At 38.3% G+C, this 27,848-nt stretch overlaps 2 protein-coding genes and 1 pseudogene across 3 annotated transcripts; 1 reads left to right on the top strand and 2 right to left on the bottom strand.

Annotated features, from left to right (window-relative positions):
- The first annotated feature begins 42 nt into the window (after positions 1-42).
- On the top strand, positions 43-2,371 carry LOC149828167 (uncharacterized; annotated as a pseudogene). The gene is made up of 2 exons (XR_016434249.1): positions 43-117; positions 1,953-2,371. The product of XR_016434249.1 is annotated as an uncharacterized LOC149828167 (transcript).
- A 3,208-nt stretch (positions 2,372-5,579) lies between these two features.
- On the bottom strand, positions 5,580-6,749 carry LOC149828168 (heme-binding-like protein At3g10130, chloroplastic). Its single transcript, XM_090017426.1, has one exon. The coding sequence runs from the start codon at positions 6,476-6,478 to the stop codon at positions 5,819-5,821; it is 660 nt and encodes a 219-aa protein (XP_089873552.1). The 5' UTR covers positions 6,479-6,749; the 3' UTR covers positions 5,580-5,818.
- Positions 6,750-8,905: 2,156 nt separating this feature from the next.
- LOC149828169 (putative proline transporter 2) lies at positions 8,906-27,680 on the bottom strand. The gene is made up of 7 exons (XM_090017425.1): positions 27,395-27,680; positions 26,423-26,647; positions 19,228-19,322; positions 17,212-17,401; positions 11,610-11,734; positions 10,186-10,401; positions 8,906-9,715 (listed from the first exon to the last, which is right to left on the bottom strand). The coding sequence occupies exons 1-7, from the start codon at positions 27,597-27,599 to the stop codon at positions 9,335-9,337; spliced, it is 1,437 nt and encodes a 478-aa protein (XP_089873551.1). The 5' UTR covers positions 27,600-27,680; the 3' UTR covers positions 8,906-9,334.
- Positions 27,681-27,848: the final 168 nt, after the last annotated feature.

Consider the following 27,848-nt stretch of genomic DNA (forward strand, 5'->3'; position numbering starts at 1 on the left):
TTTACGTTCTCGCCTGGCCCTCTATGACTTCTTTCCGTTAATCTTTCCTCTTTCATCTTGTGATCGATCTCTCCTGATTATCGAGTCCTTTTGCCGTTGCCACCATTCAGTAACAAGGTACTCTTCATTTCTGCATATTGGTATTCGCTTACTCTTGGGACTTGCTTCTCTTCTTTCCATTTCTCACGGATTCTTTCCCCTTGCAGTTTCTTGCTTCGTTTTTCTGATTTTTCATCTTGTTTTAGCGCTTTCGTTGGTGCTTGCAATTTGTTAATTTTGCGGTGTTAAATGGATGGAGAAGGTACAAAGGGAAAATGGGTCATGTGAAGATCAGCGTACTGATTAAATTGGTTAAAAGTTTAGTTATGATCTATTTCTCATGGTCAAGATTTTATTGGTGATTCCATACGCTAATGTTGGTGCAAATTTATCTGTTGAACAATTAAAAGGCGGTGTTCGAATCTCTACAATATTGAAAATCAAGAGTGTTCTTCAAATCTCGATATTCTCTGTGGTCTCTAACTCAATGATGGTCATCCTAGTTTTATGCCTGAGGATAATAACTAAAACCTTTGTCTGTTCCCCAATTGCCCTAACCAACCTCAAACCAAGAACTGAACTGTTCCAGGATCTTACACTCTATGGCACCATACGTCTCTTTCGCCACTTTCCTTGGTTTTTGTTCTATTTTATCCATCCAAGAAGTTGCAAGATAATGCATCGATGTACCACAATATAGTTCCCGTGTCCTCTATCATGGCCATTCATGGAATGCTTTTTGTTTCGGGCATGTATATAAATTGTTTACATCTGCACCCCCATTTCTCCCATTTGATGCATTATGTTGTTTTGCTTGTGTCTGCCGGAAGGCAATTTGGTATGTTGGAAGGTTAACATGCGTGTAGCATGATGGTATGTTCAATTTGTGAATTGCAAGCTGATTCTATGGAATTGTTTCCGTTGTAGCATCCACATTTAGGAAAAAATGTGGTAGGTAAAGATGCCCTTCTTTTGTTTTCAGAGTGCGAATTTGGTATCTCATCATGCATGCCAGAAAACAAATTACTCAATCCTATGTAATGTGTTTAAGGTCCATAAAGCAAACATACTACCAACCATTTGGCAGTTGTATGTCTTCTATCCTCAAATCTTTTGATGCTGGTGGAGTGTAAAGTTGGCCAAACTTGAAGGAGCTGATGTTTTGAATATTGGCATCCGTGAAGAACTAATCAATAACCTGTTTTAAGGTTGATAAAGGCATCCTCTATGATTATTGATCTGATGTAAGAATGTGATGTGCATGCTTCTCGTTTTGTGAAATAGGAAGGTTATGTACTATTTCTAGCGTTGACTTTATACTTAAACATTGTAGACTGAAAGCTCCTTACAAATATGAGAAAAGTGGGGAATCCAAATGGTAGTTTTGTCATGCTTCCTGAACTGTTGCTTTGTTCTTTTCAAGTGTGATGATTATATGATTGGGCTTGCATTGTTGTTCTCTGTTTACAACCATGGACTGATGCATACGGTAGAAGTGTCTGCTTTCTGAATGGTGGACATAAAGTTGTATGCCTGTGAATACTATGCGATTGGTAGACAATTTACGGTCCTTGGGTTCAAGAGTGGATTTCTGCTTACATGTTTACATTTCCAAGTTACTTTTATCTGTTTGTTGTTCCAGCAACAGAGAGCTGTTTTTAGTCCTATACTCCTTATAGAGAGAATGTGATTATATTTGCCATCACCAGGCACTGTCCATTGTTTCTGGATTGTTTCATATATAACAACCTGAACTATGATTACTGTGCTGTCATTGATTATGCTGGCAATATTTATAATGTTATGCAATTCTAAATGAGATAAGAGAAGGCAACTTTACATTGATGCCATAGTATAAAAAATCAAGTTTACTGACTATTGGAATGACAAGCATTGCCCCTTATGTGCTACAGGAATGGGTTTGTGGACAATATTTGAAGGCTTTCTTCTCCTTGCAAATGCATTTGCGATACTGAATGAAGACAGGTTTCTTGCACCACGAGGATGGAGCTTTTCAGAAGTTTCTGGAGTGAAACCAAAATCATTGAAAGGGCAGTTTGTAGGCCTCATCTATGCTATTCAATACATGAGGGTGCCTCTTATAGCTCTCAATGCCCTTACAATTGTTGTAATGCTTGTGTCTGGCTAATTGTGAGTGAATGAAGGGAAAGCAAATTTCAATGTGTCTCAAGTCCACTGGATTCGCACTATCATTCCACCGGCTAGACTTGGCATGATTGCTGCGGAAGCCTTGCCCTGTAATTTAGATACAAAAACTTGGTCCATTGTGCTGGAAATTTTATATGATATTGAGGTGCTTGTGGTTTTAAAATGCTTTAGTGTCTATTCTTTGTTTAACATCATTTGAGCAGCAGATTCCATTTGTTTGAGCAATGCTCAAGTCTTTACTCTTTCTCTCTCTCCATACAATATATATATATATATATATATATATATAGAGAGAGAGAGAGAGAGAGAGTCACTAGAATATGAGAACTAATGTGTGAACCACGATTTTCATGGATTTTTTGTTCTTTTCTCTTGAATCTAACCATACGGATGTGATCTACATGCTTGGTTTTATAAGAACCCGCTCTTGAATCATCCGATTTTGATGCATAAATGAGATTTTTTAAGGCTTTAAAATCAATGGTTCAGAATTTTCATAAATATTCAAGCATTTAAAAATTGCATTTTTTCATCGAAAATACACGATCCAATGGTTGATTCCTAGCAAATTCAGCATGCCAAGCACATCCACGTGGTTGGATTTGCAAAAGAAGTGTTGGAAATGCCCATATTTCTAGTTCTCATATTCTAGTGACTCTCTCTCTCTCTCTCTCTCTCTCTCTCTCTCTCTCTCTCTCTCTCTCTCTCTATATATATATATATATATATATATATATATATATATATATATATATATATATATATATATATATATATATAGCTTGGTATAATTCAGTTCACTTTGACAAAGCAGTTTCCCCTCCTTCCAGGGTGCTACAAGCTGGGGGCAACCCCTGGGGTTTGAACCTGAGAACCCTCAGTTATGATAGTCTACCCTTCCAGCTATCCCATCCTACTGTCATAGGTTGGTTGCTCAGGAGCTAGCAGACTTTTGGTATTTGTTTCTATTCCAAATAGGGATGGCAATGGACCGTGGTGGGGGCGGGCGACAAGGTCTCCACCCCCGCCCTGTCTCAAAATCTGGACCTCCATCCCTGCACGGGTTTGGATTTTAACCTCCACCCCCACCTCCATCCCCATTTCATGTCCTCCATCCCCGGTCCAAACGGGGGCGAGGCGGGGCAGGGCCCCGTTTTCCCTCAGTCCATTGCCATCCCTTAGAAGGATTGGGGACAGGGCAAGGCGGGCATCGGGACGGGGACGGGTGCGGAGTGGGGGAAAGCGTAAGTCCATCCCCGCACGGGTTTTGATTTTAACCTTCATCCTTGCCTCCATCCCTGTTTCATGTCGTCCATGTCCGTTTCATGTCCTTCATCCCCGGTCCAAACGGGGCAAGGCAGGGTGGGGCCCTGTTTCCCCTAGTCCACTGCCATCCCTAATTCCAAACAAACATATACCGGTCAGTGGTGGTTCTTTTCATGATTGCATATTGATTTTATTTGTTACCTGAATTGCTTGAACTCTATGACTTGTCTGAAGCTTTCCTCTGTCTTGATCTATACTTTGCTTTTAGATTCTTTCACTTGCTCCTGGTTGCCTACATCTCTCATCACCAAACAGAGTTCAGTACCGTTAAATGGAGCAGAAAATTTTCTTCTATATATCCATCTCTTACCGTTCTTTCTGGAAGTTCCCTACTTAACCTGTTTCTGATTAATCTACAGTGGATGGCTTGATGGTTTGAGTAAATGGAATCCTAGATCGGTATCCCCACAACCCTCTAGATGCTTGATTTGTAAACTGGATTGTCCATCACCAAGTATCTCTTGGTAGCTTTTTGTTGGATTGCAGTTATATCAAGTGCAAGCTATCTGGATCCTGAGTAACCTCCCATATTTCACTTGAGTGCCCATTGTTCACGTGGGTCTGATTTTAAGTGGCCCGATTTACAGGGCATGTATGAATAGGAGCAATCTCCGCTGCCTCTGTGTGTGTGCGTGTGCATATGTGTGTGTAGCCTCTGGAAAGAACCTATACCTAATGTTTTAAGCTGTTGTTACCATTTCCTCGCTGACCCATCATGTGATGCGTAGGCCTGAAAACGCTTACAGGGTGAGCTGAAATTTGCACATTTTGTGATAAACATGCAGTAATACATTGATTTTGATCAAATATTTGCATGAATTCTTATTGAGACTAGGTTCCTGTGGTTTCCCTTTAACATTTTGTATACATTGTCAAATGGTGAAGGCGGAAGACTACCTGAGGAAATCCATTTGCAACATTCATTAGGCTAGTTACTCTCTGATATTTGGTTTCAGCAGGTAGAACGCTACATGCATTTCATAAAGATAGCAACATGTGCGTTTTACCATTACTTTTAATGAATATGTTTAAAATTATGTAGTTGGGTAGGCTTTGGTTTAATCAAATCCAGTCACCAAATGCTAGATATAGCACGTTCGACATGGTTTAGTTATTTCAGCAAACTCTGGTTGAGTCGACTGTTATGATTCGAGCTATTTTCTGAGTGTGCTTTTCTTGGTGTACTCTATTTTTTTGGTGTCTAAAGATGAATCTTACAAGCTTGGGACCAACTGGAATGATTAATCCAATCCATGACAAATAATTGTGATTGATTCAGCCAACCAAAGAGGACGTGCCAATCATTGCAGTTGAAATACTGTCAAACTTTTTATTGGGACTATTCCAAGGTGAGTCCTTTCAAAAGTCCATTAAACCATTGAGTGAGGCCTCACCTTGCAGACAAAATTTCACCATGATAGATTTTTTACACTGACTGCCTCGATATGAAAAAGGGTCATACAATTTGTACATTGTGGGCTGTTGATCTTTCTAACTTTTTTTTTGGGTAATCCAAGGGAAAAGCCCCTGCATCACTGACCGCACATTGACTGGCCTCTGGTTGGTAAAACCCTTTGAGTTCTCCCCCCTTCCCAATGGGGAGTACACCCAGCTTCGTTGACGTGACCTGTGGGTTTCAAACTTGTGATGTCCCGTCAACTTGGTGACATTCACAAGTAGCTCCCTACCAGTTGAGCAGAGCCTATGTGGGCAATCTTTTAACTTCTTGAAAACTTGCATACACATCACAATAGCATGACCCAAAACCCATTTTCTACTTTAAAAAACGAGGTAGATCATATGTGCAAAGTTAGATCCACACAAAAAAGCTTAAATGTGAAAAATATGGCATTTTCTGTTAGCATGTAGAAAATATCAATCCCCGAAAAAGTGCGACTTGACCACCTGTTTTAGACAATAATTAATAGTTGGCCTGATTGAAATGATATAGGGCCAATCAGACAAATTCATGGTCTCTCATAGGAGAAAAGTTGCATGATGTTGAAAGTAACAGCACCACAATGCTTTAATTTCCATAAAAGCCATATTTTTTTTCTGAAGAGGCTGCAAACTTATTCATATCCTTCAAATTTAACTAAATTTTTATCAAGCAACCATACACCATTGAAGAGTATTCCATCACATTTACACACTTTAAGACACCCACACAAGAAGTTGAAAAACTAAAGGAAAAAGAGAACCTCATATACCAAGTTACACAAAACAGACAAAACTAGTAAGCTGCTGCTGCATTCATGGTCCAGAACTCCTTCAAAGCCATTCATCATTCAACTGGAACAAAGATTTCATTGGTCCTAAAAGGGGGCAGAGTCCAAGGAGGATTGTACCTAGCCAGCAGATGCTCTCCTACAATCTTGTAGCCATCCTCTGCCAATTTAGCTTTCAATTTCCCCAGTTTTTCCTCCACCACCTTATCACTAGCAACACCATTGAATGTGACCACACCATACTTCCTTTCCCCTACTTCCTTGATCACAACTCTTGGGTCTGTCGGCCTGGGCACATCCTCTAGCTTAGTATACCTTGACCCTGGCAAAACAAACTGCATGGTCATCAGTTTTTTGCCTTCCTCACCCTTTGTGATCACTGGGGCAGTCATGGCAATGGTCTCAGGCTGGGGATTACTGGTTTCTTGAGTTGTGACAGGTGCAGTCATAGCTATCTTTTCTCCTGATTCTTGAGTGATGACTGGGGCAGTCATGGCAATCTTCTCTGGCTTGGTGTTTTGGGGTTTGCCAAGGGCACCAATGTAGTTGGCAAGGACCTTGAAACCACCATCTCTGTCACCCTTCATCTCCTTGGGGTCATAGGTCACCTCAGCAATGATGGATGGCTCATACTTCCTGATTTCATAGCTTGGAGTTGTGTTGATGACTTGGTACTTCGGTGTCTCCACAGTTATCTTGCCTAGCACAAGACCCATGCTTTGAACCTGCTTTTTGGGGGATTAACAAGAAGTTGGTATTGGAAGAAATTGAGATTTGAGAAAGGGAGTTGGTCCTGGAGGAGGTTTGAGGATGAGAAAAGGAGGCAACTGTAAGATTGGGTGGTGATGATGATCTATAAGAAGCATGGGTGCCAATCTATTTATAGACAGATTGGTTTATATGAACTCCCTCTAGAGATTGGTTGATATGAACTCTCTCTCTCTCTCTCTCTCTCTCTCTCTCTCTCTCTCTCTCATTGTGGATTAAGCAGCAAGTTTCCTTCGGATGATGCCATGGTATGCTAGAGAGTCTTTGTGTGGTATCACAGAGTCCACGTGTATGGTGAAGATTGTGTGCTCCCATGGCTGCCTTATAGCCACTGGAAAGGAGAGACCTTTAGAATCTGGTGGGTCTCTGTGAACCATGAAAACCATGGGCACGAGGGTACATGGAAAGAGAGAGGGAAGACAACCATAGAAAAACCTCATTTCACACGTGCAAGAGGGATAGTCGTGTGACAAAGTTTGACATGGCTAGAATCCAAACGTTAAACTCTGTATTCTCATAACTTCCTATTGGGGTAATTGGCATTACAGTTTTATATTTAATACAGTCGATTGTAGGTACAATCTAGTTGGAATCTCACAAGTTTTGATTCAATCTAGCCATGTAGGTGTGTCATGTTCAAATTAGTGGGAAGCCACCCTTGGGTCATGTTTTTTCGATGAAAAAAATGTTTTTTGAGTCTGAAAAAATCAGTGCATTTACAACCGTTGATTTTTGCACCCCCAGAAAAAACTATAAACAAGTTGAATTCTGTTATTTTAAAAGCCAGTTCCCACTCAAAACAACTTGTAGATCACATCCATGGGGTCACTTGGACCAAAAAATATAAAAAATAAATGGAAGTTGCTAAGTCCTTTGCACGTACAAACGATTGTAGCAACTATAAATCCCCTTTACATATAGGCTCATATGTGGATAAGTGGCAAATCTAGTTTTTTTGCCACTTAAGGTTACAAATATTTAAGATTATACCCAAACTTTTAAGAAATTGCTCACGCTTGATTGAGTTCCCTTTTTTACTCAACTCTTGGTTAAATATTAAAATGGCAGTTTTAACCTTTACTTTTTCTTTAAATAACTAAATATCACTCTTTAGTGCCCCATTTTTGTAACTATAATAAGGGTAAATAACTAGTTTTAGAGAGTAAAAGCAATTGTGGCAGTTATCCGAGCAACTTCTTAAAATGTTATGCATTTATCTTAAATATTTCAAACCTAAGGTGACTAAACATAAATTTGCTATGCGTTAAGGGCGAGTTGCAAAAGTTCTGAGTAGGCAAGTTAGCTTTGGGATCTTTGGAGCACCTCACCTAAAGAAGTTTCCCATTAAGTTCCAAATCCTAAGCTAGAAAGTAATCTGTAGGCAAGTCAACTTGTTATCCAACTAGGGATGTCAATGGGTCAGATGCAATCCGACATCTGACCCAAATCCGAATCCGACCGGTAGCCAAAATCCGTAGAGTTTTGCATCTGAGTCCAAATCCAAATCAGACCAAGATCTGAATCCCATAAATATTGAATTTTAAGTTAGTCATAACTGAATTCGGTTTGTCTGATCCCATACTACTACGAATCCGATCGTGTCAGATCCAATTAGTCGGACTCCATAATGGCTAAATCTGGGCCAAATCCATTCTGTTTACAACCCTTGATCCGACCCTCGTTATTCTAGAGCTTTACCCACATTATCTGACACTGAACTTCTCCACACAAGTAATGTCTGCCAGTGGTCTGATTATTAAAAGCTTAATCTAAAAGGAAGAGAAAAACAAAAAATGCCCTTTAAAATCATAGGTTGGTACATCAGGTTATCAAGGGAGACATGGTTAAGATCATGAAATTAAGCTTTTCTTTTTCTCTATTTAGATGCTTCCGGATAAATATGACCACAGTTTCAGACAGGTTTGGCATTTTGGGACTTGCACCGTAGGCCTACAACATGTTCAATACAGAATGCAGTTGAAGACAATCCAATCCAACCTAGCCAGCCATTGAATTAAAAGGTCTCGACTTCCACAAAATAAAACTCCACAAGATAAATATGATTAAAAAAAAATTAGAAGAATAACAGAACAAGGAGGAATGCTTCCTCTTATGCAAGACAGAGATATCAGCATGCTCTGCACCAAAAGGCTCAAAGCGTTAAAAACAGCTCTTACCCATTCTTTCGTGGAAACAATCTGATCCAACTTTTTTTCACCTAAACAGATCATTCTTAGGAGAAAACAGAGAAACCAGGGTGAGACACAACGCTAGCACAGATCCAGTACCTGGACTTGGTCAATAAGCATCATAAGCCCATTGACAGGACAACAGCTCAGATCTATATTTCTCATGTAAGGACAAGGGAGAAGGTATAACATGAATGAATCTCTCATATTTGTAATCAAACATCATAAGAAGTAAATATCATCCACAGTGCACGTCCACTCCAAAATTCAATGGTTGAACATTCACGACCTTTTGATTTTTTGACATCTGAATGCACCATGAATTGTCTGTACAATAAATATAAAGGCAGGCAGAATTGATACAACCACCAACAATTCTAAATGCTGCAACTACCATGTTCAAAGGTCCGCAAATAAATGATATGTTCTTGAATCTACCATGATGAGCCTTATGGCTGAAACTGCTGTTGCAGCAGACAAGCAACTAAACCCAATGACATTTAACCTTTTGATTTTTTGACATCTGAATGCACCATGAATTGTCTGTACAATAAATATAAAGGCAGGCAGAATTGATACAACCACCAACAATTCTAAATGCTGCAACTACCATGTTCAAAGGTCCGCAAATAAATGATATGTTCTTGAATCTACCATGATGAGCCTTATGGCTGAAACTGCTGTTGCAGCAGACAAGCAACTAAACCCAATGACATTTAACCAGTGCCAAGATTTTTGCAGCATTGTCAGCTTGTTGCCCTTGACCTTGAGATACATGTGATTGGCAAGAACAAAGGTGAGAGGGAATGTGCTAAATGCACCTGTAAGACTCATAAAATCGCCAAGAAAGGGCAACATAGCAGCGACAAATGTATTCACTGCCAGGTAGCCCCCTCTAACAACAAGCCTGAATGAGATACTGTGTAGAGAGTATGGTCCTCCCTTGGCTCCTCCATAAGTGGTATCCAGGTATTCATACATTGGACTAGCAAATATCTGCAAGTAGACAAGCATTTAGTTAATAGACTTGTAAATCATCTGGGATTTGAGAAGTAGTAGAACAGAATGTTCTCCAACAGCATACATGGCAAATCATCATTAACATCTGAAAAAAATAATGACTGTTTCCACATTACTGAATATTAATTCTGGGATAATCGTCCTAACTCCCAAGATATAAGAATAGTATGTGAAAAATTCTATAACACAGTTCAGCTTGATTCCAAATCAAGAATCCTGATGCACTTGATTGAAAAAATTGTCCCCAGCGCCAGAGAAACAATCAAATTTTTTAGTTCATGGATGATATAATCTTTCTTGTGCAAAAATCACAGGATTCTATAGCTTGGATCAATTCCGAACAGGATCAAAGATTAGTATATATTGTTTGTTAAATTGCCAATAATTTCAGTCATAGCATTTCTTAGGCACAAAGATTATGGTATCAGCAAGAGCTAGAGAGGTACATGCAGCGCAATCACTGTCTGCAGAAAGGCAGCTATATTTGCCAGTGTCTTCATCCAGACTGGGCCTGTAACACTGTTGAGGAGATATGTCGAAGTTGAGGAACCATAAGCCCAGTACCCAACAAATACAACAGCGTATAGTGGTAGAACACCAACTGTGAACTGAAACAAGAGGGCCTTCTGCATGTTCCTAATTACAGGAGGTTTTACTGTTGCCTGTCAAAGAGAATTCAGAGCGGTCAAGTGTTCTGCAAATAACCTTGGACTTCATAATTCAAAATTGGCAAATGACAAGTCATGATTGATGAAATAAATTATATGACAGTGCAAGAATGAGTAACACTTTTTATTTCTTGCAGCCGACAATATTATTCTGTATGGACAAATATTTAAAAAATCTAGAATGTACAATCTAAAATGCACTTGTCTAGTGTATGAAGGTCGAGACACATGATGACATTTTCAAAAGCAGAATAATTGCTTTAATAGCATTCATGAATTGCAGGAAAACATAGTAATTTTTTTGAAAGCTGATTAAAATAGAAAAGCATAATAATAGAAAGTGTGACACTGTGTCAACCAACACGAAAGAAACACAAGAAGTTAAGGCATGGAACTTTGAAGAGGCAAGAAAACCATCCCGATGCAGCAACATCCAATCAATAGTTGTGCTTTCCAGGCTGTCTTCTGTTGGCCCAAGTTTGATTTTTATTTTGGATGAGGTGGTGAAGGAATTGGTGACAACTTGAAGTTCCAATGATATGCCAGTTTATTTTACTTCTTCCACCAAGCAACAAAAAAGTCACACCTTTGAATATCGTCATGTTTACCCCTTACCCATTCCATCTACTCAATTTTAGCTCCTTACAGGAGATGCCCTCTTCATCCAAACCAAAGAAAAGAAAAAACTCCAATATGTGGCAATAAGGTGTCTAGGGACAATTTGCATTAAAGAAAAAACTCCAATATGTGGCAATAAGGTGTGAGAGCTTTCCTGTGATTCTTATTGCTTGCCTTTGTGAGCAAGGGCATGATAATTCCAGTATTATTTTACTAACATAATATTCACACTATTCAACTATCAAGTTTAGGACCATGGGACTGCACAAAAAGGTGAGAACAGAGAGCCATGCTATGGCTCACTTCATGTAAGAGTTTGTTGAGTTTCAAATCTGGTCCCATGAGCTCAGCTCATGCAGTTTAAAAGTTGATCTTGTATATGGTTACACAGCCAAGAATCCTTGTTCTAGAACATTATCAATGACCAAGACACCATGACAATGTTGGGTCACATTAAACATAGAAGAGTGTAAGGGACTTCAATTAACCATAAGTACCTCAGCTTTAGTGACTGAGCTACAGCCACATGGGATTATTAATTCAGTCACTGAAGTCACAAACAATGTTAAAATGTAAATTACTACCTGTATCTCAGGCAGCATTCCTGTATTGTATGCAAAAACAAGATTTGCAGCAGCCCCAATTGAGTTGAATGTTTTACTTGCTCCTGAGCCTGGGATGTGGTAGTCCGTTGCTGGTTTCTTGATTCCTATTCACGAAAATAACATTAATTAATAAGGTCTCACCTGGATATGAGCTCATGCTTTGATGCCAATCAATAACATGTAAGAGGTGATCACTCCCTTTTTGTGTGAATATGTTACACCATAAGCCCTAGATTTGGTTCCATTACACACACAACTATAAATGCAAAAGAGAAGAAATTCCCTTTACAGAGGCACCCCGAGATGATGCAATCAGCCTGTCTCACTCAAAGATGCAAAATAGCTGAATGGGCAGTTACATTTACTTTTCCTTGCCAATAGTTAAGCACCAAGACTATACTTGCCAAACTCGGGGATTCAATTTTCCGTGCCAGTAATAAAGAACTGACACTCTACTTGCCATATAGGTATCCATCGCAGACTAGCTAAATGAGAATGCCAAACAATATGCAAATCACAGGCAAGTCAGAATTTGTTGAGGCTGAATGCAGGGTCACTGAAAAGATATCAGTTTTAAACCCTTTCCTTTGGGGTATTTTGTGACCAGACCCAACATATCCTACACCATCTAGAAAAATTCAGTCATACAAAGAAAGAAAATAAAAGAGAAGAAAAGAAAAAAGAGTCCCTTCTTTTATGAGGTATCTTTCTCAAGGTTATTTATCGTAAGGCTGCCAAACTAGGAAGTGGAAGCGGGAAACGATACGGGAAGCAGAAGCGAGAAGCAAGGCATTTTAAAATTTATAGCAAGCGGGAAGCGAAATATCCATTAGAAAGCGAAATAGGAATAAAAAATGAAGCAATATGGTAAGTGAATAGGAATCAAACAAGAAGCAAATAAAAACTAAAATAAAATTGATTACTCTTACCTTTCATGATTTTTCAGTAAACGAATTAAATGTTTGTTAAAATCTAACAACGATGGTTACCAATTTAGAGAAAGTACATGGGAAGTCAGTAGAAGCGTGAGAGGAAATACAAGAAAAACATGAAAAAAATGTGAGAAAAGCATATAGGAAGCATAGACCATGTGTGTGGGGAGCACAGAAGAAGCGTGGGGGAATCAAAATTCCCATGAAATTTTGGAAGCGATGAGTGTCACGCTTCCGAAGCGAGTTTCCGGGAAACACATTTTCCACCTACATAAGAAGCTTCCGGTAACTCTGATTTATAGTGCTTGGCAGCAGCCACAAAACACAGTACATACTTCACATGAAAATTTCAAAAGGACATGGAATACACTATTTTTGTGCAATGTTCCATTAAGAATAATAATAATATATATACAAGGTGACAAAATACTAAAGTAAATTGAAGTATCCTTATCATGTAGCGCAGTACCCTACTAAAGACATCTTCAAAAAGATACCAATACCATAAACATATATGCTTACTGCTCTCTCTCTCTCTCCCTCTCACACACACACGTGTACATGTGTTTCTTTCATCTCCAGTTTATTCTATGAAATGAAAACTTACATGTGCAACCAGCATGTTTGGATGCCAAACCAATAATTTGTTGCTAAGGCTAACTTGCACCGGCAATGGCCGCATTAGGTTAACCCAGGTTGATGCTTGGAGACGCAAGAACGACCAGCGGAAAGAATGGTCGAACATCGACCAACCGTGGTCCATCTGTGTGCTGTTGGAGTTGAGGAACCAAGACAAACACCTTGGCCAGTGTTGTGACGTCAGATCTAAGCTCTTTTTCTTCTTCCTTTTTCCTTCTTGAACCGTATCTTGTGCATGTGATTTTTGGAATGATTAAATGAATTGACTGATAGTGTTTATGAGACTGTTTGTGCATGAAATCTGATTTTGTTAAGGCATTGTTGAGTGTTAATCAGCTTCTTTATCGCTGCATATGATTGACGTGTTGATCGGTTCATGTGTTACCCTGTTCCTGTTGAAAAATCATATTTGAATATTGTGGATTGCATCGAATTTTTAATGTCTTATTTTGATTTGATTAGAAGGTATTGTTAAGACAGGGTTATTTTTGGTTGTGAGTTTCATGTTAGGACTGACGCACATACGCTGTCCAAACCCTCTCCATGGAGCTGCTCACCACCTGTTCGGTGAAATGCCCCAACGAGTTTAAGTTGTTCGAAGGCAGACCTAACTTGCTGCGGCCCTTGGGAATGATACCTAAAACTTATACGTGTTAAAGTACCCCCAAAACACTGCCCGGTTTAACGTGTATAGCACTGCCCATCGCCCTCACTCTTGTTGTCCACATGTACCTCTTGACAGCACTTTTTCCTTGACTCGTTTAAACCGTACCCGAGTCCTCGGCGGACACTGAACACGTAGCAATTCAGTGGGTTGATTACACACGAGGGACCTCTTTCTATCTGTTGACATAATCGATCTACACTAGGTTGAACTCGTGCTAGTTAAAGGATCTTCGCACTCCACTTAGTGTGTTTCACCCGCTGTTTGCATAGTATAGCTGCCCGGCTCCTTAGATCATTCTCGTACCTAGTCGCAACGCTGACCAAGGCGTTCGTTCTTGTTCCTCAACTCCAATAGCATGCGGATAAACCACGGTCGGTCTATGTCCGGCCATTCTTCCCGCTAGTCATTCTTGTGTCTCCAAGCATAAACCAAAGGGGCGAATCGAGGGTAGGTTCCACCTCACAGTTTCTTCAAAACACAGCAAGCAAAAGGAGATCTCCCTCACATTTTTTGCAGATGTGTTATATAAAAGAAGAAGAAGAGGAAGGCAAAAACGTTTTGTTCTTGGGGCTAGGGCTGCCGCCCCTTAGACCCAATGGATGGTCCAAGGCCCAATAGCTAGTTGGGGACTCAATTGGCTCTTGTGGTTCCCAACAACTATTTTTTTTTTTTGGAACCCAATAGAGATCCAAATACCAAGTTACATTTGTGAATCCAATATAAAAAATCTACCCAAAAACCCACTACACCCTTCAGTAGCTTAAATGGATCCTAACAAGCTACTGAAACTAGATCCAGATCTACAGGGTTAATCTGGAAAAACAAAAATGTTAGAATTTTTTGCTACAAAAGTTCTAAAAAATCCTAAATATTATCTAGATTCTCAAAAAATGGTTTTCGGACAAAAATAAAGTTTAGTTTCTCCAAAATAAATTTCAGAAAGTTCCAAAATACCTAGAAATGACATTTTATCCAAGCAGCCTTAGACCTGGCGCGAGCTGGGTTTGCGCATCCGGGATCGATGGTACTTCCTTCCTAAATGTGTCTTAATCATGATCTCCTCAAGATCGCCCAGATGCGCTGCATCAATATGTATGTCATCTAAGAGTCCAAATCAACAACCTCACTTCATTGCCACACTTTATTCACTTAACCTTGAGATTTTATGCACAAGTATTATTAATTATATGTTCATCCTACATCCTACATGAAACACTGGAGTTTTATAAACAGAACATGGACTGCTTTTGTTGCTAAACATAGATCATACAATTTGCTACCCTAAGCTAAAAGATGTTTTCTCCAAGAGATCTTGTAGTCAAAGAACTACTTATCACCCAGTTTGGGTAGTAAACAATCCCAGTATTCCTTAACTTGCACTGCATCATGAAACAAGAGATATTTGTGTGTCATAATTGTAATGAAATAAAGTGTGCACAAACACAATGCCACTAAAGGGCTACAAAAGTGCACAAGCACAAAAGCCACTAATAGGCTAAATACAATAAGCCACAAAGGGATAAGCAAACAAAATTCACAAAGAGCAAGAACACACACATAAAAAATATAATTCTTTTATAAAATGCTTAAGAAAATAATTGACAAGGGAGGGGCTGAAACCCTCTTCAAATAGTCCACAAGGCATGGGGATCTCCCTGTTGGGGATCTCCCAACAGCTCTATTGTCTGTTTTAAAAAAAGCCCTTTCACATTAGTGAAAGGGACACCAAACAGAATCATAATAATAATAATAATAATAATAAAAGATTACAATGATGTCCCTAATGGGAAGCTCCTATTATATAGGGAGAAAATGGCAAAAATGCCCCTGGTGGGCATTACTAATTTACAATCATAGGAACATAATATATATATATATAAATGTATATATATACATAAACAAGAAATATATATATATACACATTTACATGTATATATATAGGGGAATGAAAACCTACCCACTAAGAAAGATTTTATCGGATTTTCGGTATTTTTTCAAAATTCTGACCTTACAGATGTGATCTATGCGTTTGTTTTTATAGGAATCAGTTCTTGGAGCATTTAATTCCGACACATGGCTATAAGGTTTCAAAAATCAATGGCCTACAAAAAAATTTTGAGGCTCCAAATACCATTTTTTCCATCCAAAATGCATGATCCAAGTGTTGATTTCTAGTAAATCAATCATGCTACATATATGAATACATGTATATAGTTTAACAATAATCACTTTTTTGGATGGAAAAAAGAAATTAACAATTCACAACTTTGTCTGAAAATTCTTTTAACCACCTCTACATGTCCCGTAATGAGCTGATAATCATCTTTAAGTTGAAGATTTGCCAGAGGCCCACAGCAGGAGTTATAATTGATTTTGAATTTTCCTACAAGTCTTTCCAATCCATTGGCCCAACTGCATATATAAATAGCTTTATGCCTAGTGCCTATCATGCCCAATAAGTATTTTAGAGTAGTAGGTATTCCATCTCACAAGTTTTAGTCAAAAATACCATCTCCTTTAATATATTTTCTAAGATTTCAAGTAACCACCATTATGACAATTAACAGTCTTTTATGCTTCCTTGAAACCCATTCCTTTTGATGACCTAGAAAATTCATGGATGTTGATGTTATTTTTCAAAACTTATGGATCTCTTTTGTCAACCTGTGGCACCTGATGCATTTTCTGTAATTCCTGCCACCTCCATCACACTTCAACACATATATACAAGAAACTCACCTACCGGAGTTTCTTCCATCATAATAAAGTGGTCACTCTAAAGACACTTCATCCTTAATATTCATGCAAAGGAACAGATCTTTTATATCTATTTAGAAGAGACATTTCTTGTAATAACAAGCAGTACTCTAGCTTTTATGTTTCCGTCAACGAGCTCATGGTCATGCATAATTGAGGCAATTCTTTTGATTACAATCGCTAGCCACTATTTACATGTTGAATCACTTGATTTCTCCATATGCCTCAAACCTTATCCTATGAAATGCCTTTACATTCAATATTTATCTCTTAGCTGATATCCACTACATCTTAATTATGGCACTATTGACTAGTGAGTGCAACAATTGCATAGTTCATCACTGACACAAACTTCCAATGAGTTAATTTTTTAAAGTTTAAATATGTTCAAATGTCAGCAGCAGTTTCAGATCATAGAAACAAATGACACCCCAATCCTTTTTGCATTTTGAATGTTATTAACTTCCCAAGTTCGTAGACAATATCACTAACAAAGAACAAAGGAAACATATATAACCAATAGCAAGCAGATCTAGAAAGTAAAACAGAACAAAACTTGTGACAGAGTTGTAAGGTGTAGAAGTACCATCTGAGAAGGACAAAGCAAAGGCTATGATAATATAGATAAGACTGAAGAATGTCGAAAACCCCAGCCACACCCCCAAAGCTGACAAATGTGGTATTCCAAAGGCAAACATGGCACAAACAACCCCAGCAACTATAATACAGTAAGGAAGCTTCAAGACAGAGTCATCACTGTAAAGCCTATATATTGCCTGCACAAGTACCAAGAAAACTAGATGAGTTTGATATTTTATGTGAATGACCATGTAACCAATAAGACAAGAAGTTCATTGATATCCTCATGTGAAAGGTCTTTCTCTCCCAATGACAAACTCTAATGTGAATAAGAAGCATTCTCATATTTTTAACATTTCTCTGTTCAATTAATATTTGCATAAACAGATGAAAAAAGTGCTTTGGCGCTATTCAACCCCATAATTACATTCCATCACTATATCACTTGCAAAGTCAAGAACTTTTATCTGATTAATGATCAACCATCTGAAAAGTCATTCATCTTCCACGAGAATTCAGCACAACTGTTCATCACCAAGGATACAGGGGAATATGTAGTTTGATTAATAAAACATGAAAGACTCACATATAAACTGTGTAGTAAGGGACAGAAAGTTACATGAATAGTACATAAATGCTGTTAGCTTTGAAAACCAATGAAAATGGAATAATCTCTGAAAAGATCAGCAACTTGATCTTTAGGTGCGAACAAAGGTTCTGAATTATGATGCTCTACTTTTCACACATGAAATGTTGATCAATCTTGATCAGTTTTTCTTTTTTTTCAGAAAATGACAGAAATCATGTGGCATATTTGCTGGAAAAATAATGCATGGATATTGTAAATCAGTTAAGTGTGAACCTCTGCAACCTCAGTTGTAAGAGCAACTATTTATCACATACAGACAAAGCAGCACTTCTCCCAAATATCCTGTACCTTTTAAACTCCTAATGTCAACACCTGGCTTTTGTACTTTAAATTACCCCATTGACATTTATAATAAGATTATATTTGAAGTCACTTATTTCTCTTCCTTTCTCCATCTTGGCTACTACTTATTTTTCCTTTTCTTTTTTTCTTTATTCAATAGGCAAGCCGGGGGACACCCTTGTGGGATTTGAAGTTTGAACCCAAGACCCCTTGATTATGATAGTGCTTCCTAAACTATCAAGCTATGTCGTTCGACCCCTAAATTTTCTCTTAATTACATCACATTTTGGTGCACTTTTATTGAGGAATTTTCAGCAAAGAGGAGTGGAACTTTCACAGAGAGAGAGAGAGAGTTTTGGCAACGATGGGATGCATACACTTTTGTTACATGGGACTACAGTAATTTCATATTACAAGTGTTTCATAAAGATTTTGTTGCTGATTGCCCTTTTTTATTTTTCCTTTCCTATGGGATCTTTAGGACTTTTTGAAATCCTCTCAATGATGACCACTAATGTTTTATGCTATGAACTGTTAATTTCATTAAGCTGTTTTCATGTTTTTTGCAGGGGAAAAATAGTCTCTTAACAAGATTTTCCTTTCTCTAATTCTCCAAATATAAATTAAACATTTCTAAGATATTAAATGTATGATTCATTGTTGGAATGGGCCCTCTTTGCTTAGCTTGCATAATCAGCTCTGATCAAGCATAAACTTGAGACTTCACAAGATCTGAGAAAAACTGGAAGAATGGCTGGTTATTTCATGCCTCGAATGGGGCATACCCTGTCTTCCTCTCTGCTTTACACTTTAACATGTGAAGCCTAGCCTGCTCAGATATGAACCAGGACCAGGCCTAGCTCTGACTTATGCATACTAAACCTAGGCCTGCATAACTGCAGTCAGAGCATTAATCAGAATCAACCATAACTAAAACTATCTTTTTCCAAGATCCAAGTGTATGAGATTCTCCTTTTCCTATATTCTGAAAGCTGAAATCCTTCATACATCATGCATATTTAATCCATATCCTAACAATTCATTTTCAAGAGAGAACAGACATAAAGAAATTATCTACTTTACTCGTCATACCTTTAAAGCCTGACCAGCCAAAATGATGTACCCAGTATTGATCATAAAGAGGTTCACATACTGCAAAGCCCAGGTAAGAGAATACATTGTTCTACCTGCAGAACAAACATCTAGCTGAATAAGAATAAAATCACCTCAAGAGTACAAGCACTCTGGCAAAATAGAAGAGACATCATAGGGGCATCTGCTGCAGCAATATAGATTGTTCTCCATAGCAAACTCATACATGATGCAATTACGCATTCAGGATCTCCATAGTGTTGGAGAATATCAGCATCAATGATAGAGGGAGCATTTCAGTGTCATCAATATAAGATCAATAAGAAAATGACTCAGTCAATGGATCATCTACAGTCTCATATTTAAATGAAATCCATCAATGCCGAGCATTTCCATAGATGACAGAAGTGCGTTATATATAGGGGAATATACAGAGATAATCTCAAAGTGTGAAAAGAAAGCCATTGATAAGCAAGTGATACAGGACATGTTTGTGAGCTTGTTGTATGAGAAATAGCATGAGAATAAACTAAAAGAGAATAAACTTACAGGTGATCATGCTCAAGCATGACTCATGTCATAGATGGTTAACACTTTGTAAAGTTGATTTATACATGCAGTATTCAAGATAAATCAAATCCCAGTATAGTACCCAAAAAAATGTCATAAACAAGACTCGTACGGGAGAAATATGTCAATGAGCTGCCAAAAGATGGAAAGACCTAGCTGGAGTTGAAGCCATAGTGAAAGCCGTTCTAAACACGAGCTTAGATTAACAAGGGCAAGTGTCAAGAATGACACTAAAGCATAACCCTTAAAAAGGGTATAACTGGAAACAAAATAAAAATAAAAATGTATTCTTTATTGATATGAAAAACCAATTGCTTAAGAAGCATTGGAATAAAATACAAGAGGGGCTGCACCCCTTTATATACACAGCTGAAAGAGGACTCAATAGAGGTTGGAATGTGTAAGTCCAACAGCTCTATTGCTAGTCAAGTCTGGACAGGACTTGACTAGCAACAGTCATTCTAGTTCAAACTGAACTAGATGACATAAAGACAAAAAATAAAAATAAAGGAAAAAAATTACGGAAAAGAAAGAAATGAAAAATGTATTTATATATATATAATAATATAATATTATTATATATACATATATGTACAGTTTTACATTTTAACACTCCCCCTCAAACTTACGGTACAATGAGCGAAAGTTTGTCTAAGAGAAAGTGAAATCGGGGAGCAGCGAGAGGCTTTGTAAAGAAGTCTGCTAACTGATATTCTGAAGTGACATATGGCAGATCAATTATCCCGTGTAGATATTCCTCTCTGACGTAGTGACAATCCATTTCGATGTGTTTGGTGCATTCGTGAAATGTTCTGTTACTGGCAATGTAGATCGCACTTTTGTTGTCACAACACATTTGTGAAGCCTTTGTTGCTTCAACTCCCATGTCAGCAAGCAGTCGTCGGAGCTAAACTACTTCCATGGTCGTGGTTGCCATGGCTCTGTATTCAGCTTCGGTGGATGAGAGAGATACCTTCTGCTGCTTTTTATACCTCCACGAGATTAATGATTCCCCTAAAAAGACACAAAAGTCAGTGATTGAGTGTCTGTTATTGGGATCACCTCCCCAATCAGCATCAGTATATGCAATTAAATCAAGAGAAGAGGAGGAAGATAAGAAAAGTCCTCGTGAAAGAGAGGACTTGATGTATCTGATAATACGCATGACTGCTCCCATATGAACAGAAGTAGGAGCATGTTGAAATTGACTTGCTGTATGAACAACATGTGCTATATCTGGTCTGGTAATGGATAGATAGGAAAGTGCCCCGACAAGCTGTCTGTAAGGAGTAGGGTCTGCAAGAAGTTCTCCATCATCAATCTTCATTTTAACATTAACAACTTCTGGAGTGTCAACTTTCTTATCATCAGTAATACCAAACCTGAAAACAATATCAAAAGAAAATTTAGTCTGAGATAATAAATATCCTCTAGGAGAATAAGCAACATCAATGCCTAAAAAATATCTCAACAAGCCCAAATCAGTCATTTCAAAATGAGATTTAAGAAGTGTTTTGATTGTTTCAACTCCCTGTTTATCGCTTCCGGTGATGATCATATCATCCACATAGAGAAGAAGCACAATGATCCCTGCATCAGAATTCTTAATAAACAAAGCAGTGTCAGTTAAACAGAATTGAAAACCAATATCAATCATAACACGACTAAACCTATCATACCAAGCTTTTGGTGCTTGTTTAAGTCCATAAAGAGCTTTTTCTAAGCGAAGGACTTTACCCTTAGGAATACTTAGACCAGGAGGGGGTTCCATATATACTTCTTCAACTAGCTTTCCATTTAAAAAAGCATTTTTGACATCCATTTGAAAAATAGACCATTTTTTGATAGAAGCTAAGGCAATTAAGGTTCGAACAGTAGTCATACGAGCCACCGGAGCAAAGGTTTCTTCATAATCAATCCCATATTCTTGGGCATAACCTTTGGCTACTAAACGGGCTTTATATCTTTCAAGAGTACCATCACTCTTGGTTTTAATTTTATAAACCCATCGACATCCTATAGTTTTCTTCCCTGGAGGAAGATCTTGAATATTCCATGTAGAAGCCTTTTCAAGTGCATCTAATTCAGCTTTCATGGCTTCTATCCATTTGATATCATTTTTTGCTTGAAAATATGTGGATGGTTCTTCATATGAGTGAATTAATGCAATAACTATCCTATATGTGGGTGAGAAAGACTCGTATGATACAAACTTTCCTGGAGGCCTCGAGATTCGGGATGATTGTCTAGTTGGAATGTTAGAATATTTCTCAAGTACACATGGAGGATTAGACTCTTGTCGCCTGGAATATTGAATACTAGTATCTCTATGAACTTCTTCATTTTCAACATTAAGATCAATAATTCTTTGATCATCATCAAAGTTACAGTCAAGGTCATATTCATCAGATGTTGATGTTAGATCTAGCAAAAAGGAGTACTCAGTGACGTCTTTTAATTTTCTCAAATCAAAGAAGCTCTCCTTTTCAAGAAATGAAACATTTCTAGACACATATAGTTTATTATTTTTGAAGTCAAAACAACTATAACCTTTCTGATTTTCAGCATATCCTAAAAAGGCACAGGGAATCGCACGAGGGGAAAGTTTATCATTTTTGTCAGTAAATATGAAACATTTGCACCCAAATATTCTTAGTCTAGAGTAGTCTGGAGAAATGTTCATAAGTTTTTCAATAGGAGTGATATTTTGTAACGAAGAAGATGGTATCCTATTAATGAGATATGTGGCAGTTAAGGCAGCTTCTGCCCAAAAGTCTTTCGAGACTTGATTTGCTATTAATAAAGTCCTAGTGGTTTCTATAATATGGCGATGTTTTCGTTCTGCCAGTCCATTTTGTTGAGGTGTATAAGGACAAGATCTTTGATGTGTGATGCCATGCAATTTAAGATAATTTTGAAAATCTATGGATAAAAACTCTCCCCCTGAATCTGTGCGAAAAATAGTAATATCATTTTGAAACTTGTTTTTAACCATATTATAAAAAGTTTGAAAGTATGAAAATACTTCAGACTTATGTTTGAGAAAGTACATCCACGTATGTCGGGAAAAATCATCTACAAAAATAACATAGTAAACAAATCCTCCTTTAGAAATTACTGGTGCAGGACCCCAAACATCCGAGTGTATTAATTCAAGTGGTCTTGAAGAGAAAAAGGTTCTGTTCTAAAATGGTAATCTTTTCATTTTGCCGAGAATACAATCTTTACAATCAAATGATTCAAAGTTACAAAATTTTCCTAGATTTGGAAAATGTTGGATTTTGGCTATATGTGGGTGACCAAGTCTCTTATGCCACAGTTTCAACTCTATTTTTTGAATATTATAACAAAAAGCTTTCTTCGGCATTTCCAAAAAATCCATGTAATAGAGTCCTCCTTCTCTATGGCCTTCCCCAATCAGCTTGCCTGACTGGCGATCATGTACCCAACAACCATGAGAAGAAAAAGAAATATTACACCCATAATCAGAAATTTGAGATACAGATAAAAGATTTAAATTTAATTTGGGAACATGTCTAATTTCTGGAATAAAAAAAAATTTTGTTTTATAAATTTTTTCAAAATTTCTTATTTCTTCTATTTCAAGAGAAGTCCCATCAGCAGTAAAGACCTTTGACACACTTGTTTTATTTTTAACACATTTGGATAGACTTTGATTATTTGGAGTCATATGAAAAGATGCACCAGAGTCAAGAAGCCAAGAAATTTTACCTAGATCAGAAAAAGATGAGGCTGCTGCGCCGGTTGAAGCTTCAGATGAGGAAGAGGCACCTTTAATGAGAAGCTGAAGAATCTTCATTAGTTGGGCCAGGGAAACTGGTGCATCCTGATCTTTAGGCTCCGATCCAGCAATTGCAGCTCTTTTTTCTCTCAGCTCCTTAAGTTTGGGACATTGTGACCTGTAGTGTCCCGGTTCATGACAGTGATGACAAATAACTTTCTTCTTATCATAGTCACCATTTTGTCGGTTAAAGTGAGGAGGCCTATATGATCGAACATGATTCCCTGGTCTAGACACGGCTAAAACGGAATCATCTTCAATTTTTAAAGAACCTTTCCGGAGACGATTTTCTTCCATTGTTAACTCTTCAATAGTTTCAACAATAGAAAGAATTTTTCCCCGGTGAAGTAGGGCCGATTTAGTGGTTTCAAATTCCGGCCTTAATCGAGTGATAAACTGGTAAAAATGTTCAACATCGAGTTGTTTCTGACGAAGCTCGATGTCTTCGGCACAATGCCACTTTGGTTCTAAAAGGGAAAGTTCTTCCCAAAGTTCGGACAACCCATTGTAATATTCATGAATAGTTTTGTCTCCTTGTGTCATCATTCGAACTTTTTCTTGGAGGTTGCACACGTGTGCAATATCTTTAAGGGAATACATATTCTTAAGGTATTCCCATGCCTTATCGGCATGATCAAATTTGGCAAGACTTGAGCATTTTTTAATGTCAACGCTATTGATAAGCCATGACATTATCTTCGCATGAGATATTCTCCATTCTTTCCATTTCTTCTCGTATGAGGCAATAGCCTTGATTTTCTCTTCTTCGGATAGAGGGACCTCTTTATCTCCCTCCTTTTTAGTAAGAGATAGCTTAGGTTCCGAATCGGAACCATCCACAATCCTCCATAAGCCTTTTCCCCATATATGGTGCTTCATGATTGAAGCCCATGTTACATAGTTCGTATCGCTTAGTTTCATAGGCATGATGGCGACTTTATCATTGTCATCCATCAATTACAAGGAGAGAAAGAATAGAGATAGAAGAGAAACAAGAAGGAAAATGAAAAAGAAAGAAAAAAAAATACAACAAGATATGAAATCTTCTCCAATGAAGTGATAAAACACTTCTCTTCAAGTGGCGAACACTTTTGCAAATGGGCACGAAAACCGAGGCAGCTTTTCCTCAAGATTTAGTACTTTCGCGGCTCTAATACCATGAAATGAAATGGGGATCTTCGAAACACGAGCTTAGATTAACAAGGGCAAGTGTCAAGAATGACACTAAAGCATAACCCTTAAAAAGGGTATAACTGGAAAGAAAATAAAAATAAAAATGTATTCTTTATTGATATGAAAAACCAATTGCTTAAGAAGCATTGGAATAAAATACAAGAGGGGCTGCACCCCTTTATATACACAGCTGAAAGAAGACTCAATAGAGCTGTTGGACACAACAGCTCTATTTAGAGCTGTTGGAATGTGTCAGTCCAACAGCTCTATTAAGAGTTGTTGGACTGTGTCAGTCCAACAGCTCTATTGCTAGTCAAGTCTGGACAGGACTTGACTAGGAACAGTCATTCTAGTTCAAACTGAACTATATGACATAAAGACAAAAAATAAAAATAAAGGAAAAAAATTACAGAAAAGAAAGAAATAAAAAATGTATTTATATATATATATAATAATATAATATTATTATATATACATATATGTACAGTTTTACATTTTAACACCAGACCCACAGTAATTTAAAGAAGTGGGGCATTCAACTCCCGAGTTGGTGCGTGCTTTGTCAAGCTGCAGAAGAATCTATGTTTCACTTGTTCTGGTCTTGCCCAATATTTATGGAAATCTTTAGCAGGACCTGGAGGCATCCGGAAGTATTTGTTAAGGAGGAGTCTTTTGCGCTAGATCTAATCTTGGGGCCGGTTTGTATTAGGCGCAGCAAGAGGTGGAGGTTCATCTGGCGGACGTGGTTGCTTACTTCTTGGTGGTTTGTTTGGATGGCGCGAAACGATGCTCATTTTCGTCATATTCGAGTTAACATTCAAAACCTAGTGCATAAAATCTTGGTAGATGTTTATGCGATCTTGCGTATGCATCTTAGTGATCTTCCACTCCCTCCTGCTGATGCTACCTATCCTTTGTCGCAATCTGGGCAAGCGGCTCCGGCGTGAGCCCATTTTATCTGTCTAATGTTCTTTTCTCTTGTGCTTTCTTTATTTGTTTTGGCTTTTGTTCTTGTTCAGTTCATGGGTTCAACATTTTGTTGATCTTCATGAGTGGTAATGTTGAATTACTTTCGGCTCTCTCTCTCTCTCTCTCTCTCTCTCTCTCTCTCTCTCTCTCTCTCTCTCTCTCTCTCTATCTCTATCTATCTATCTATATATATATATATATAGATATAGATATACTTTTCTAGCTAAGCGACGTGTTAACCGAGCTTTTGAAGGGTCTTTCCATGTTTTCCTTAAATCAGACCGTAAAGATGCATTCTACATGCTTTATTTTATAGGAAGACTCTTGGATCATCTGATTCTGATACCCAGGTAGGTTTTTATAAGGTTTAAAAAAATGATGATCTAAAATTTTCCTAAATATTCAAGGCTTAAAAAAACCATGTTTTCCATTGAAAAAACATGATCCAAGTATCGTTTTCTAGTAAATAGACCGTGCCTAAAACATCTCTATGGTCAGATTTAAGTAATACATGGAAAAAACCCTTTGAAAGCCCGGTTATCATGGCGGTTAGCTAGAAAAGTGGTTAGCAGCTACCACCTTCTCATACACACTCGCACGCGCACACACACACATTATATCTCACAAAAATAGCCTACAGAAAGCGCAAAAAGGAAACGCAAGGGGGAAGGTGGGACGTACCATAAACATGGCCAGCAAGGTCTCTGTATCGAATGTGCCTCTTCCCTCCGGCCTCATGAAGGCACGCAAGCAACGAACTGGCGTACAATGAAATGGCTGCGGCCGCGATCAGACCAATCGAACCAAGCATCCAACCCAGAGGCACCATGACCGTGCCAGAGTAACCTAATACGTACGCGCTGTTCACCCCGGTGGTAAGAACAAACGCTACTTGGTACCAAGGATCTGCGGACAACCATAATTCCACAACCCAAAAAGAACAGCAGATAATAGTATTATCAACAAGATTCAGATAAGTCTCATTACCACTAATTTACCAACTTATCCAGAGACCTATGACTGGAATGGTTGTTGCAGTATCCCAACTTATCCAGTTTCTGCATAAGTGGGTGTCTCAAAAAACCCTTTTATCCGAAAAAAAAGTAGGATAATTTTGCGAATTGTATGATTGTCATGGCGACGGAGACAAGCCTTTTGAACAGGACGTTCTGTATTTCATATTGGGATTTCCAAACTTATCTTGTTTTTCGGAACAAGTAGGCGCATCCAATCTAAACACCGCCTTAGAGTGTCCGGTCGATGGAATTGAAAGAGAATTCCAATCGAATCAAAGACCATTTTTTGGGGGGTGTTTGGATTGTACGTCGTTATCAAGCCATAATTTGATTTGGTGGGGGGAATTCCAAATTGTGCCCAGAGATTCTTCTAAGCGCTCGGGCGAAAGTTGAAAGTTGCCGCCCGACGAAGTTACTTCTTTCGCCAATCAATGGCTTCCTCATATATGATCGAGCGAAAAATACCAAACCACTTGCAGAGATTTCACAAAGTGCACGGACGAATGCTCGCCGGGAAGCCCCGCGGGCCAGAAAGTGGCAACCGTCGGAAAAGCCACAATTTGGCCCACCTCTATTCCACGGAATCGGAGTTCACCCAAACAGAGCAAGGAGAAAGAAACGATGATGCGCGTCATACCATGGCTGATCTGATGAGCGGTGCGATCGTCGATGTCGATGATTCCGCCGTGCTCCTCCCCATCTTCGCCGACGAAACCGATCTTGTGAGGCCGAGATCGGAGGTCGTCGTCCATGAACGGTGACAATGACGACGAAGCACAGGAAGACGGCTCGCGGAGAAGGGAGACGTGCTCCAGGGTTTCATTTATAGATAACGAACGCATGAAAGGAGAAGAAGAAGAAAAAGAAAAAGAAGAAAGGAGAGAGAGAGGGTTGGGATTCGAGATCAATTGCGGAATCCCATTAAATCAGCTTTTTTCAGTTTGGCGGGTGATGATAAAAAGACGTTGTCGCAGAAATGATAAATAAAAAGTGAGACAGTGTAACTTTTCAAGCAATTATTGATGTTGAATGCAAGACATTCCCTTGGCTAATCATTGCATTTGTAAGGATCATTGCCTTAAGAATATATT

The sequence above is a fragment of the Nuphar pumila genome, chromosome 9 (genome assembly GCF_984573655.1).
Source record: "Nuphar pumila chromosome 9, dmNupPumi1.hap1.1, whole genome shotgun sequence".
Lineage (NCBI taxonomy): Eukaryota > Viridiplantae > Streptophyta > Magnoliopsida > Nymphaeales > Nymphaeaceae > Nuphar > Nuphar pumila.